Source organism: Cyprinus carpio, chromosome A19, assembly GCF_018340385.1.
Source record: "Cyprinus carpio isolate SPL01 chromosome A19, ASM1834038v1, whole genome shotgun sequence".
NCBI lineage: Eukaryota > Metazoa > Chordata > Actinopteri > Cypriniformes > Cyprinidae > Cyprinus > Cyprinus carpio.
The window spans coordinates 10,587,879-10,601,786 of record NC_056590.1 but is presented as its reverse complement, the minus strand read 5'-3'; the positions used below and the strand labels follow the sequence as shown (position 1 = coordinate 10,601,786).

The following is a 13,908-nucleotide window of genomic DNA, read 5'->3' as shown; positions in this document are numbered from 1 at the left end:
AAATAGGGGTGGTTGGGCTAAAACGAGTACGTGTTTTTTACAAAATGTTTACGTTACTAGTGATATAATATAATTGTTTTGTATTTGAAGGTATATAGGTGGCATTTAGGCAAGGTAAACCTAATAAATGTCTAACACTGTTTCTGTAACTGTTCAAATTTTTCTCCCGTCCCCCGTGTATCAATCATGTGGACTGATCGAGATCAGACCAATTTTGCGAATGAGGCAGAAAGAAATTCCGTGTTGTGCATTTCACAATCAGTTCACTGCAGTCGGTATTGTTGTAAATTGGTACAATTAGAATTTATTTATGATCTTGTGCAGTTTTGGAGGGTATGTACTCTGACCGTTTTCTAAAAAGAAAATGTTTACCCCCGTGTTCGTTATAGGCGCGTCTGAATGCTTGTATGGTTCCAATGCATGAGTGGAGTTGTAGTTTTAAGAGTGCCGTTGCATGGAATCAGTTTAATTGAACGCGATTTGATTCATTTGTCCCCCTCTCTCTTTATAAATAAATAATCTTGTTCTAAATAAAATAAAAAAAATCATTTAAAATGAAATCTTTTATGACATTACATTAGTTTTTATGTCAAAATTTGTAGGCATATTGTTTATCAACTGCATCCGAACACTGATATCAAAAATCGAATAATAAAATAATTACAGTTAAATGGATTTAGAATAGTTTATGAAAATGTGTTGGATATTGAGATTTGAAGAAACAACTGTCACGAGTCAGAACAACTTAAATCAGTGCACCAATGGAGGTTTTCTCTTTGTACTACTACTGATTTAGGATCAGTCACCCAAACACACATCATAAATCAAACATTTTCAGCACAGATGGCAAAACTGTGTTACATAACCTTCACTGCTTTGGATCTCAAGAGACAACCAAAATGTATTATTCCACTGACTCTGCTGCCCTCTTGTTGTCGAGTTAACACAGTACATGCCAACTGCACTGCACCCTTGAACTTGGTTTCTTCACCTAATAAGAAAGAAATTAGAGTAAGAGAATGGTGTAGTGGAGGTCTGGCAGCCTTTATTGGTTATATAAAGAACACTGCAAATAACACACTGGAATATAAATTGTAAAAGTAACAGGACAATCATGCCAGCACTTAAAACATATTCACATCTGTTATTGTCACTTAATTTACTGTGATCGTCTGAAACCATTTCTGCTTTGAATGTCTTGAGGATACTTTCACACTACCCTTAAATAGCATACTAGTTAGGTACACCCCTTGTAATACAATATAAGTGATGCATTATAAATGAACTTAGCATATATTTTAAATCTATCTATCCATCCATCCATCCATCCATCCATCTATCTATCTATCTATCTATCCATCCATCCATCCATGCGTCCGTCCGTCCGTCCGTCCGTCTGTCTGTCTATCTATCTATCTATCTATCTAGCTATCTATCTATCTATCTATCTATCTATCTATCCATGCGTCCGTCCGTCCGTCCGTCCGTCCGTCCGTCTGTCTGTCTATCTATCTATCTATCTATCTATCTATCTATCTATCTATCTATCTATCTATCCATCTATCTATCTATCCATCTATCTAATCTGTTTGTTTATTTGCTACTTGCATTTTTTACTGAACCAATTAATGACCAAAAGGTTATTCTTTCCCATTCTTTAGAAAAATGTGGAATCGTCTTCATTCAATTATCAATGATCTTCATCTTCATAACTTTATTTTTTCTTTTGCTTATGAAAAAAAAATTCCCCGCTCTCTGCCATAATTTTGTTGTCATTTACCAGCGTTGTTTAAATATCATTGAGATAGTATTATAGTTTTTAATAATATTTAGAAGTAGTTATAAATTCTTTAGTAAGTTTTAGTAATTTTGTTGTTTGTTTTTGATATTTTTAATCATTTAAATTTTTTCTCAAATATGTCTATAGTTGGCCAGTTTATTAATTTATATTTTGTTTTAGTTATTTTAGTAGGCCTATACGTTAAGTATATGAGAAATGTTGCCTTGGCATCTAGATGGAATAAAACATCATTTTATAAATAAGTACATTTTATTTCAAACAAGAGAAATGTTTTCATGGTTGTAATTTAGTTTTAGTTAACTATAATAACCCTGTGTGTTACTCAGAGATGTGCGTTGCCATAAATCACACAATACAAAATGAAGACCCAGCCCAGATCCAAAGGTGCATGGTCCCACTGTCATTCATTCACCTTGCCATGATCCACCCTGGGTCATTAGTTATGAATCATTTCATTGATAAGTCTTTCCCAAGCGCTCCTCATGAATGATTTCTGCATTCTCAGGCCCTCTTCGAAACCCATTAGTGTTCATTTTAGCCTCAGGATTGAGTTACTGTCTGCATTGCCTTAAATCGAGATGAATTGTTAATTCAGGACTGCTGTCATAGGCAGGGTAAGATCGCAGTGAAGGTTAGGTGAAGGGGTGACACAGGCGACAGGGTTAATGACTGTTTGCAGATCAGATGTACACGAGTCTATGTGGCCTCCAGGGTTTAGGGTAGAATAGCAAGCAATAAGTGATAGCCGAAGGAAATCACGCTGCTAAAAATGGGCAAAGTGTTGCCTCGGTATCGTTTCACCAGTATTAAAGACACTTAACGTGCAGGTCCTCCCCCTTTTCTTTCAGTAGGTACGCTACGATCCCTCTCTTTTTACCTTTCTTACTTCATCATCATGATAGCTGAGTCTGATAAGCGTTCTCTTGTGACGCCTGCTGTGATCCAATTTAAGACCAGAGCCATCCTCCATGAGCATATTGTATGAGACAGACAAACCAGCAGTTAAAGATACACCAAACACGTGAAAACGTGTCAATCAAAGCCCTCCGCAGAAACAATGAGGCCTCAAGAAAACAGCCTCTTTGGTTTTACAGTAGATTGCCATGGAGCTGCAATGTGACATGCTAAAAATATGGTAATTATTCATTTTGATATTACAAAACTTTAGTTTAAAATTCTAAACTTTACAGGCCTGAGAAAGTATTAGAGTATGAGCTTTAGCTTGTAGCAGTTAGCTTGTTAGTCAAACTGTATATTTTACAAACGTAGCTCGCCAAGTGGCTTGTAATTGTGGTCTAAACACACACTGCAAATATAAGAAATAAAGCAATTGTGAGATATAAAGTTAGTTACAGAACAGACCATGTGTTTAAAACAAGGGTGAGAACAACTGTAGTTGGTCTCAGCCTCAAACTACAGCGTTCAACCAGAAGAACCACCAGACAACAAATTACTTTTTTTAAATTACATTTTGGTTGTGGGAACATTATAATGTTCAGTTTTCATACACCACCATTCAAAGGTTTTGGGCTGGAAAGATGTTTTAATGTTTCTGAGAAAAGTCTCTTATGCTCACCAAGACTTTATAAAACATACAGTAAAAACTGTAATATTGTGGAAATATTATTACAGTTTAAAATACCTTTGATGCAAATCTGAATTTTCAGCATCATTATTCCAGTCTTCAGTGTCACATGATCCTTCAGAAATCATTCGAATATGCTGATTTAGTGTTTAAGAAACATTTATTATTGTCAATGTTAAAAACAGTGCTGTGTAATATTTTTGTGGAAACCATTCTTATAGAAATGCTTAATAGAAAGGGGAAAAGAATGGCATTTATTTGTCACTTTATTGTCATTTTTGATCAGTTTAATGCATCCTTGCTGAATAAAAGTAGCCTATTAATTTCTGTAATTATATATATATATATGTGTGTGTGTGTGTGTGTGTGTGTGTGTGTGTGTGTGTGTTTCTTTTTTATTTTAATTAATTAATTAATTAACCTTTTTGTTGTATAGTAGCAGTGGCTTCTTACAGTTCTACTATCAAGTATCAAAAAGTATGAGGAAATATTTGATACAGTGTAGATAAATACTGATGTTTGTAATCTCTTGCATTCTCTTCTGTGGCTCCCACACACGCTCACGTTTGTCTGAGAAACATTAAGCTCTAGAATGTCAAACATGCTTTTAATAAAGGCCTTGCAAATGCACGTTCATATACATCAGCTCATCGTGTGATCCTCCACTTTACTGTGCAGGAAGTACGTGTTTGTCTGCATGTATGAACACTGATATGGACACTGTTGTTGTTGTTGTTGTTATCGTGAGTACAGATCATCAGTAGCTGGACGTCTGTCGCGAGAGGATCAGAAGCAGAGCTGGAGACTGCTGTGGAGACGTTCAGCACGTGAGGTAAGCTGAAGTGTCTGTCAGGGCTGGTCCAGACAGCATGGCCAGATAACGGTGACATGCAGCACTACAGTTACCAGCCGGACCCGGTCAGGTGACACCACCACGTCAAAGCTGCCACAACAGCCTCAGCCCTGGCCAAAAGACTGTCACGAACACTGTCTGTGGTCTGGATGATGACGAAATGTTCATACATGTTTACATATTAGGATTAATTATTTGTGTGAAAGCATAATTTGTATCCTGCATGGATAAAGTGGCGATAAAGGATAAACATTTTGTCTATTAGCAGAGGTTTCTCAGTAGCGGAAGTGGTCATAGTTGAGTAAACTTCTATAGCAGTGAATGGGAGACTTCCACAAATATATTTGTTGCATCCCCATTTGTTCAAATAGCAAAAGAAAAAATCCACGTTTTCACAGCTTTCAAAAAAAAACTTTGTAGGATTTACAATGCTGATGACAGTCTTGTGAATAGTGCACATTCTTCATGTTATTGTCTCCTCATGATAAATTGCTTGTATTCCTCATTTTTAACTTGCTTTGGATAAACGTGTCTGATAAATGAAAATGAATAAAAACAGGATTTCACTGATAATAAAATATTAAAATATTAAAACCGCATTTGATAGCATAATTCAATACAAAAAGGGGAAAAGGGTTTAAATGATGAACAAACAAAAAGATAAACTGTAAAAATAAATAAATGTTAATTTAAAAGGTTAATTTATTAAAAATAAGTCAATTTATTTGGACACTATATTTATTAAAAAAGTTAATATAGTTAATCAGCAAGAATACATCAAGCCAATCATAAGTAACAGTAAAGATATTTTTAATGTTACAAAAGGTTTGTATTTTTAAAATATACACTTTTTTAAACTTTCTATTCATCAAAGAATGATGAAAAATGTATCAAGGTTTCCTTGACAATATTATTTTATAATATTATTATACTATATATTAAATATAAACAGCAAATCTGTTTTCAACATTGATAATAATAAGAAATAATTTTTGAGCATCATGTCAGCATATTAGAATGATTTCTGGAGGATCAAAATAAATGATATTTTAAAATATATTAAAATAGAAACCATTTACTTTAAATCATATAATATTTCACAGTGTTACTGTTTTTATTGTGTTTTGATCAATTAAATGCAGCTTTGGTCAACATTAGAGACCTTTGAAAAGTACTGTGAATAATAATAATAATTTTAATGAATGCAAAATTTAAGTTAGTAATTAGGTAAAATACACTGCAACAATAGTGAAAAGAAAAAATGTTAAACATTTCTATAAACATGCACAGCATGCTTCAGCTGATGCAACCCGTATAACACAACTACAGGTTTGTGACAGCCTTGCTGATGATGTCATTGCCATTGCATGCGCAGGTATGTGTCATTTACATCTCAGTGACATGACATGAGGTTATATAGTGTAAACTGTGTTCATCAGCATGATCCAGGCACTGTATACAGCTCTGATCCAATGAAGATTTGTCTCCCTAGAGCAAAATGAATACACAACATGTGATCAGTTGCTATGTAACATGAACCAGTATAAGCTTATATCACTGAAATTAAAGATACCATTCATAATTGATTCAACAGGACTGTCTGGACTGAAGTAATTGGCTCTGAGCTGAACACAAATGTGCTTCTGGAAATATGAATGCAGGATCACTACAGACATTTTAAAGCTCTTTCTGTTTTGTTCTAACGCAACTGTTTGTGGCTGCTTATTGTTTCTCCTTTACAGGCCAAGGTAAACATGGCTAGCAGCAGTAGATCAAGTCAAACAGGTTGAGCCGGAAATGAGCAACAAGTCCAGGATGTGCTCGAGCAAGCACCCTTATAGTATTTACACACCAACATCTATGGGAATCCCCACTGTTGTGGATTTATGGTAACTCTCGCACACTTCAGTCAACCGTTAAACAGAGTTTTGTCTACTGCAATGCTGCAGACTGAACGATTCTGCCCGAAAAAGACCCAAAAACTGAAAATTATGCAAAGACTTTTAAATTTAACATTGTTTCCAGCATGATAAGATTGTGCTGTTTGATAGAAACATGTATGTTTGCTGGAACAGACATAATTATAATTTTTTAGACAATAGACTATTCCAAGTAGTGTCACTGATATACTATTATATTTTTTATTAAGATTTTGAATTAGATTTTATTCGTATATTTTCTCTTTTCATTTGAATGTTAGCTTAAGTTTTTTGTGAATACGTTTTATTTTTTATTACTTCATCTTAAACTAAGTGCAAATGGCAAATGTTTGTTTGGTAACTAGCTGATTTAAAAAAAAAATATTTTATTTCAGTTAATGTTTATTTTATTTCAAGTAATGAAAAGTTTATGCTTCTAGTTTTAGTTTTAATTAATAATAATAACCCTGGTTCAGGCACTTTCAATCTTTAGGATTTTCTGTTTGAAAAAAAATTTAACTGATATTGTGAAAAAAAAAGAAAAAAAATATTTCTTGGAAATATTTACTTTTTAGTTAGATTGACTTAAAATATCAAATATATTTATTGTATTATTTTAAAATATTAGTTTTTAACATATTATATAATTTTAGAATTATTTAACATATCACGATTAATTTCATTACTTCAGACCATCTTTTGGAAGCCGGATGATATAATATTATAAAAAATTTGGTATTGTGAATGTAAAGAAAATGACAGTAAGCATAGTTAATTAGTATCTCAAATAAATAAATGAATAAATAGTAGCCCCCTGGGTGTTTCTGGAACCCAGTTTGGAAACCCTGTGTAGTAAACTAAACCTTCTTATACTAATCAGAGAGATAACAGAAAACCATTTAAATAGGATAAATGTTCAATATGTTAACATTGCATTTAGAATCACAGTACAAAAAATATCAGACAAATGTATGGAGGTCAGTTGCACATTTATTATAATTAAGAAGATACATACTGATTATTAAATAAAAATAGGCTAAAAAATAGATGTAAAGAAAGAGACAAACCAAGTCCACATCTTCAACACTGAATTATTATAGATTATGAACACTGTTCAGAATTTATGGTAACCATGAAATAGTGCTGTCAACAATAACAGGTATTTATAATTACATCATCATCATGAAAGATATAAATGTAAATACCTCAACATCTGTTTTCAAGTCACAATTAAGAATTATTAAAAATGAGCAGTCATAACTGTGCATAATTCACTATTTCCTATCCCATTCTCCCTATAAAGGCCTTGACATACACTTAGTAGCCACTGATTGCACTCAAAATACACTTTGCTGCTTCATTCAAAAACACTATATATAGCTGTATATAATGTCTGCGGTCACATGAAACAGAAGGCACCCATCCTGAAGAACTTCTCAATAACTAGAAAAAAAAAAAAAATAGTTCAGCATTAGACAAACCAGCTCCTGGCATTGAACTGATGTGTGTTTCTGTCAAACCCACAAGTCTTTGCCCTCAGGGTTTGTTAGTTTTGCTTTGAAAGTATATTAACAGTTTCAGTTGAATTATAAAAGCATAGAAATCTCCTCCAGGAACTAGGTTTGTCGGTCCTGATAAAAGAAATGGATGAAACACACTCTCTTGTTCTCAACCATGCAACCTACTAATACTTCTCTCCATTTTCTCTCTCTGTTCTTGTAGCATTTGCTCATTACTCTTTCTTTTCCTCTGTTGTGGCTGCATCGCCCTTGCTCTCGGGCTTTTTGGGTGCCGGGCTGTCCAGGAAGAAATCGTTGCAGGCCACGGTCAGCGCCCCCATGAGGATGATGAACTCAGTGAAGTCCACCTCGCCATCATTATTAGAATCCAGGTCGTTCATCACTCGTTCCACCGCGTCTTTATCTTGAGCATTCTGCATGAAGACAAAAAGGAAAAGATGGAGAATTAAAACGGTGTATCAATATGTAATAAAATACACTTAATGAGGAATTCTGGGAATGTTAATGAAAGGGAATTCGTGTGTTCAAAAAGCCATATTTGCATGAGACATAATTATAGGGTCACTGCATCTGTCAACCCTTATCAAATGGGCATTTCTGTAACTTACAGAAGATGCAAATCTGAGCTTGCGTTACAGGTTGTGTCATATTTGTTTTGGCTGAAATATATGTTTGGCAGATGGCAAGTATTTCAATCTTCTTTTTTTTTTTGCAGAAGTTCTGAAGAATTTAAGTGGAAAGATTTTAACAAAATGTGGGAGGGGATGTGAACAAAATCAAAAATATATTTTTAAGACGACTTTGTCTCATTATTAAATTTACATCGTTGATTATATTGATTGATTTTATCAAGTCACTTTTTCATTTATTTACACTTTACTTTCTTAATGTATATTCCTGGTCTTATTGTGTACAATCTATTGGTGCTTATTAATCAAAATAAAACATGTTTGTCTTTGTCATTTTTGGCTGACATTACAAATTCTTATTTATTAATCCCTCCCTTCCAAACTCATGGCTCCATTTCAGTTTAGAACACCCACTTTGCATTGTCCAGTCAATTCCCATTGGATAAAATCAAGCCCCGCCCTCTTTTTATTTAATATCTTCTTTGTGTATCCAAAATAGGTTGCAAAAAATTTGTAATTGTGCACATGCTTTCTTCTCACCCCAAGATAATTTCCCAGCTCCTCTGTCAGAAGTTCCCTTAGTTCTCCTCGGCTGAGTGTGTATTTATCGCCTTCCTTCCCGGAATACTTATGAAAAGTCTTGATGAGCATCTGCATGGCGCTTTCCAAGTTGGAGCTTGGTTCTTTGGACATGCTGTAAGGTGATGAAAAAGGTCAAAGGTTAGATACAACGACATGGCGCGCCCCTCGCTAGACCCTGCTGCATGTATGATCACATGACTAGCATGGGCGGAGCTTTGGCTCAGTTAATTCTGGCACAAACTCATGTTTTAGACTATGGGTGAAAACAAAATGTGAAATGTTCTCTCAATCATTTGTTTGAGATAATATCCTTACTGTTTGGGGGGTTATTTGATTTAGAGGAAAATTCTGATTAGGGGTTTGTCACTCAAAAAGCAACATTCTTACACATCACACTTTGAGCGAGGCATCTTGGATCTTCTCTCTCCAGGTTCAGCGAGCTACTGTGCAAGTAGAAACAGACACAGTCATTGATGAGGTACAACAGAAGACGAGAAAGACTGGAGCATGAACAGAATTTGGCCATGAACAGAAACACTGCTGGAAAGCTGAACGATTTGCTTCAGGGTTTTTATAGCTGCAATAGAGTTAAACCAACTAAACATATTTAGTTCATTTTGATGTCAATGATACTTGCAGAGGTAATGTTAGACCTCTAAGTATAGTGGCACTTTATGAGTCATTCTCACTCAATACATGATTATAAAAATTGTTTGTGCTACACAACTCTCTAAGTTTTCTTCGAACGCTAATTAGTTGTGTGTGAATGCTTCCCTGCTCACATCTAAATCATCTGTTGCTCATGTAACAGGGGCCGCATCTCTTAAATGGAAACCGCAAGTGAAATATAAAACTGTCAAAATGAAGATAAAACTACGGGCAAGTTCCCAAGTGAACCTTCTTCCAAGTAATCCGAGGCTCTTGTGAAGACACACACACACAATACACACCTGAAATGATCCTAAAGCAAATCCATTAGTTAATTTTGAAGATACAGGCCAAAGTTAAGTGGAAAAAAAAGAGTCCTGTTGACTGTATCATTGTGAAAATTGTTATATTAATAGAAAAGCAAAACAGATGGAGGAAAAAACAACTAACTGATTGCTCAATTATAAAGGTAAAAGTAATGGAATAAGTTGAATTAAATAGTAAAATTAACGTTTGCCCTTTTTCTTAAATATCTGTCCTATATATATATCTATATATAATTGAATTGCAACTTTGGACAGGGTTACTCTAATGAGGCCTCCGTGCTCAGCTCTTTATTTGAAGTACTACACCATCTAATTTCACTAATTAGTTAACCTAAGAGAGTACCTAATTAGGAAGCTCGAATGGTGACATGCGGTTTTGGGATAAAAAATGGTGAACTACAGCACTCAGGTACTAAAACCAAGAACCATTATTCATGAAATGGACACTAACTACAAAGGTCAGAATGGTTTAATGTTCCGCAAAGCCATTAAAAAATGTTCAACTGGAAGCATTTTAGGACAAAGCGGCTTTAAGGCAGCGGAAAATAGAAGAACAGCAATAAACTATTTCAACTGCAAGATCATTTGAAAAAATTAGGCTGAAAGGTGAAATTATGGCACATGTTTTTGTAGGACATAAGATACAGAAACACCTTCTCATTAGCAGTATCAGAATGGACACTGTGACGCGATGGCAACCAAGATGAGAATGGAAATATAACACCAAGTGACCCAGTGACACTAAGGAAACTGACCGTTCTTTGACATGTAAAGGATGAGAGATTCATTTATTTACATAAAAACAAAACCTGTCAAGTATATATAGAACTCATTCATTGATGTATTACATAAAATTCAAATGGAAAACAAAACCATTATTTAGGACAGGCATGTTGTTCAGTGAATACATGGTAAAGTGGGACACTTCAGTGTTTGTATTATTCTGTATAGAGTAGTTCAGAGATGTTTATGCAAATGATTTTCTAAACCATATGGATTATATTTTTATATGGATAGTTTTTAAAAAGCTTAAAAAAAATCACTTTACCTGTATTCAACTTAATGGCCCTGGTCTAAAACTAGTCCTATACTTTAAACAACATCTTCTTCAAGATTTCACATTAAATTGTGTGTGTGTGTGTGTGTGTGTATATATATATATATATATATCACATTATATACACTACAAACACAATGGCAAAATGTGTCCCAATTTACCTGAATTCACTCTATATGCATATTTAAAGGTTTAAAAATCTGTTTGAAACATATATATTTGAATGTTTCAATTTGAGTTAGTTTAACTTCCAAGACTAGACATTCATATAAGTTATAGGTTATACCTATATCCCATGAGAACTTCACACAGAAGTAATGGGAGCACTGACCTATGGACAGATATTTGAATAAAACTAGCAGAAAAGTTATCAGTAAATAATCCAATCCATTCATTAGCTTTCTGGATAGAGAGAAAGGAGTCCTTTCTCTCGTCTGAGTTGTCTGTCTTACCTGATTGCCTATGGAGTGCTTCCTTTGTCTGTAATGAAGTGCAGGAGATAGTGATAGACAGCCGGAGAGCTTGAGGAACAGATGAGGAGAGAGAGAGAACCTCTGGGGTTTAAATATCACTCACTCGGCCCCCTCCTTTCTCAAGAGCATCTTCAGTTTCGGCACCCCTCCCGTACTTTCCTCCTTTAGTTCACCTGCCAATATAAGGGCCATTTGACCCCGTCATGCCAGTTGACTCTACACAAGAAGACTCTACAGGCCAATGGAGTTTGCATTACAGTCCTTTATTGTTGAGTAGATGGAGATGGTCAGTCGTACAACATAGAAAATGAGGGCTGCGTATGTGGTCAGTTGGTTACATTGAGCTTTGTACACTTTATGAAATGCTCATGCATTTGTTTAAAAGACAGAACAGGTTTTATGTAACTATGAAGAGCTCTTATCAACTGTTATTTGGCTGAAAAAACTGGATTAACATCAAGCTCTAAAGGCAACATGTTCAAACTAGTTGTTTCTCTAATAGATTTCAATACTGTTTTTCATACAATATACATACAAGATGTGATCAGAACTTGAATGTTTAGTCAAACTGCATAAGGTATGTTATAATGCTAATGTGGTGGGGCCTTGCAATCACCTACCAAGGCAGAGCTGTTAGCTACTATTTGACTGACAGACTTGAATAACATCAAACTTGAAAGTCAATGCTGACATGTTCATTCTAGTGGCTTTTCAAATATATATCGAAACCATTTTCCACAGTATACAAACAAAATGTGGTTAAAGAATGTTCACCAAACTTCATGATTTTTTGATGCTATAATGCTAATGTAGTGGGGCCTAGTAACACCAGACGGACACACAGAGTCGGACGCACCAAAGTAAACAGAGGTTTTAGATTTAGCCAGGATATACATGACAGCATGAGCTAAACGAGAGCTCATTAGCATGATCTAAATGAGCCCTTTTTAGGCAGCGTAGGATTTCACACTGCTGTAGGCTATTCATATCTGTAGAATGCATAATGTAGTATGTATAATGTATACTATAATGTATTAAGCTGCTAGATAATGGCTAAAGTGAAAATACCTTCGCATTTGTCTCTTCTTCTTGTTATGCATGTTATGGCTTTCATAAACATTTCATAACAAACCGGAACAAGTCGCATATTTACCCTAGCTGCTATCAAAATTCATTGAATCATTGATAATTAGCAAAAAAAAAATTAAGAAACATTATGCTAAGGTTCCTCAACAGACTTGTTACAGGGTTTTCTAGCACAAATCTTATGCAACAGTCAATATATGATGGAATATTAATGTTACTAATTAGATATTTCTAGCTAGTTTTATCTGTCTGTCTGTCTATTTATGCTCTAAACAAATGCTAACACGTGCTAGTTAAAATTATATCACAAATATTAAATGTGTTTAAAAGCACAACATATAGGTGAAACCAGTCAGTCCTGCTGTGAATATGAGTCTTTAAGACATTATTAACTTTGCAAAGCTATTAAAACACTCTGCTCACACTCTAAGAGACCTAGACTTTAGAGACCAAGACATTACAAAAAAACAAAATACACCTAAATATATGCTGGCTAATATAGTTAAAATAAAGTTTGAATGCTATGTGAATGTAAAGGTCTTTGTGAACTGATACTTTGGGATGTCTTGGGGCTCCAGCGGGGCCACAAGGGTCCCCTGGTGTGGATTCCTTCCCAAAGCCATTTAATTATTGAGCATCAGCTATCATAAGAAGACTAAGCATCTGATATTCCAGCTCTTTAGACACAGTGGACAGCATGTGGAAGTATAAAAAAAGAAAGACCAGCTAATAGAGGATGTCAGAGAGAGTTAGATCCGAATACACCAGCCAGAAAGCATGCCATAAAACTGCATTATTTAAAAGCAAATTTGTTTATTCTCATGCAAACAAGGCCCAGAAATGTGAACAACAAAGTATGTGGACTGCATAGTGTTCCCATGTGCGCCACAAATGCAAATCCCACATTTAAATGGTGATGCATTATATTAAATTCCTACAGAATGGCATTTCATCAAAAAATAAGCGAGGTGGAAAACTTGCTCTTTTTTTATGCTTCTGCAACACTGGAAAATACATAGTACATTTACAACCAGCACCGTAGTCAAATAGTAACCCTGTCCTTAGAAAGTGGCACAAACAAAAAGTAAACATAATGGACACTTAAAAAGGATATCTGTGTCTTTTTCAACATTATGCAATAAAAATGCTGTCTATTCTTCATTCACGGATGTTTTGTGGAGATATTGGTGAGGGGACACAGTGGTTGCAGTACCCTTACAACAAATCTGGCTCAAACAAAAGGACATAGTGATTAGTTATTGCACCTCTTTGGCCATTTGTCACATTTGCGGCTATTGCCAACTTCTAAGATACACTATTAGTACAAAACGATTGAATCACAGGCATGAATTGATGTGCATACAAACAGAAATTAGTATTACAGTTTTAATACAATCACTAGGACCCATTTCTCAATATTAGGTCACTT

General features: G+C 34.8%; 1 protein-coding gene across 2 annotated transcripts; it reads right to left on the bottom strand.

Annotated features, from left to right (window-relative positions):
- Window positions 1-7,130: 7,130 nt before the first annotated feature.
- Window positions 7,131-13,138, bottom strand: LOC109052854 (protein S100-A1-like). Of its 2 annotated transcripts, XM_019070278.2 has the most exons (4): window positions 11,373-13,138; window positions 9,277-9,332; window positions 8,848-9,001; window positions 7,131-8,091 (listed from the first exon to the last, which is right to left on the bottom strand). In XM_019070278.2, exons 2-4 carry the CDS (start codon window positions 9,297-9,299, stop codon window positions 7,891-7,893), a joined length of 378 nt encoding a protein of 125 aa, XP_018925823.1. In that variant the 5' UTR covers window positions 9,300-9,332; window positions 11,373-13,138; the 3' UTR covers window positions 7,131-7,890. The 2 variants fall into 2 exon arrangements, with proteins under 2 accessions (XP_018925823.1, XP_018925824.1); XM_019070279.2 differs by lacking the exon at window positions 9,277-9,332.
- Window positions 13,139-13,908: the final 770 nt, after the last annotated feature.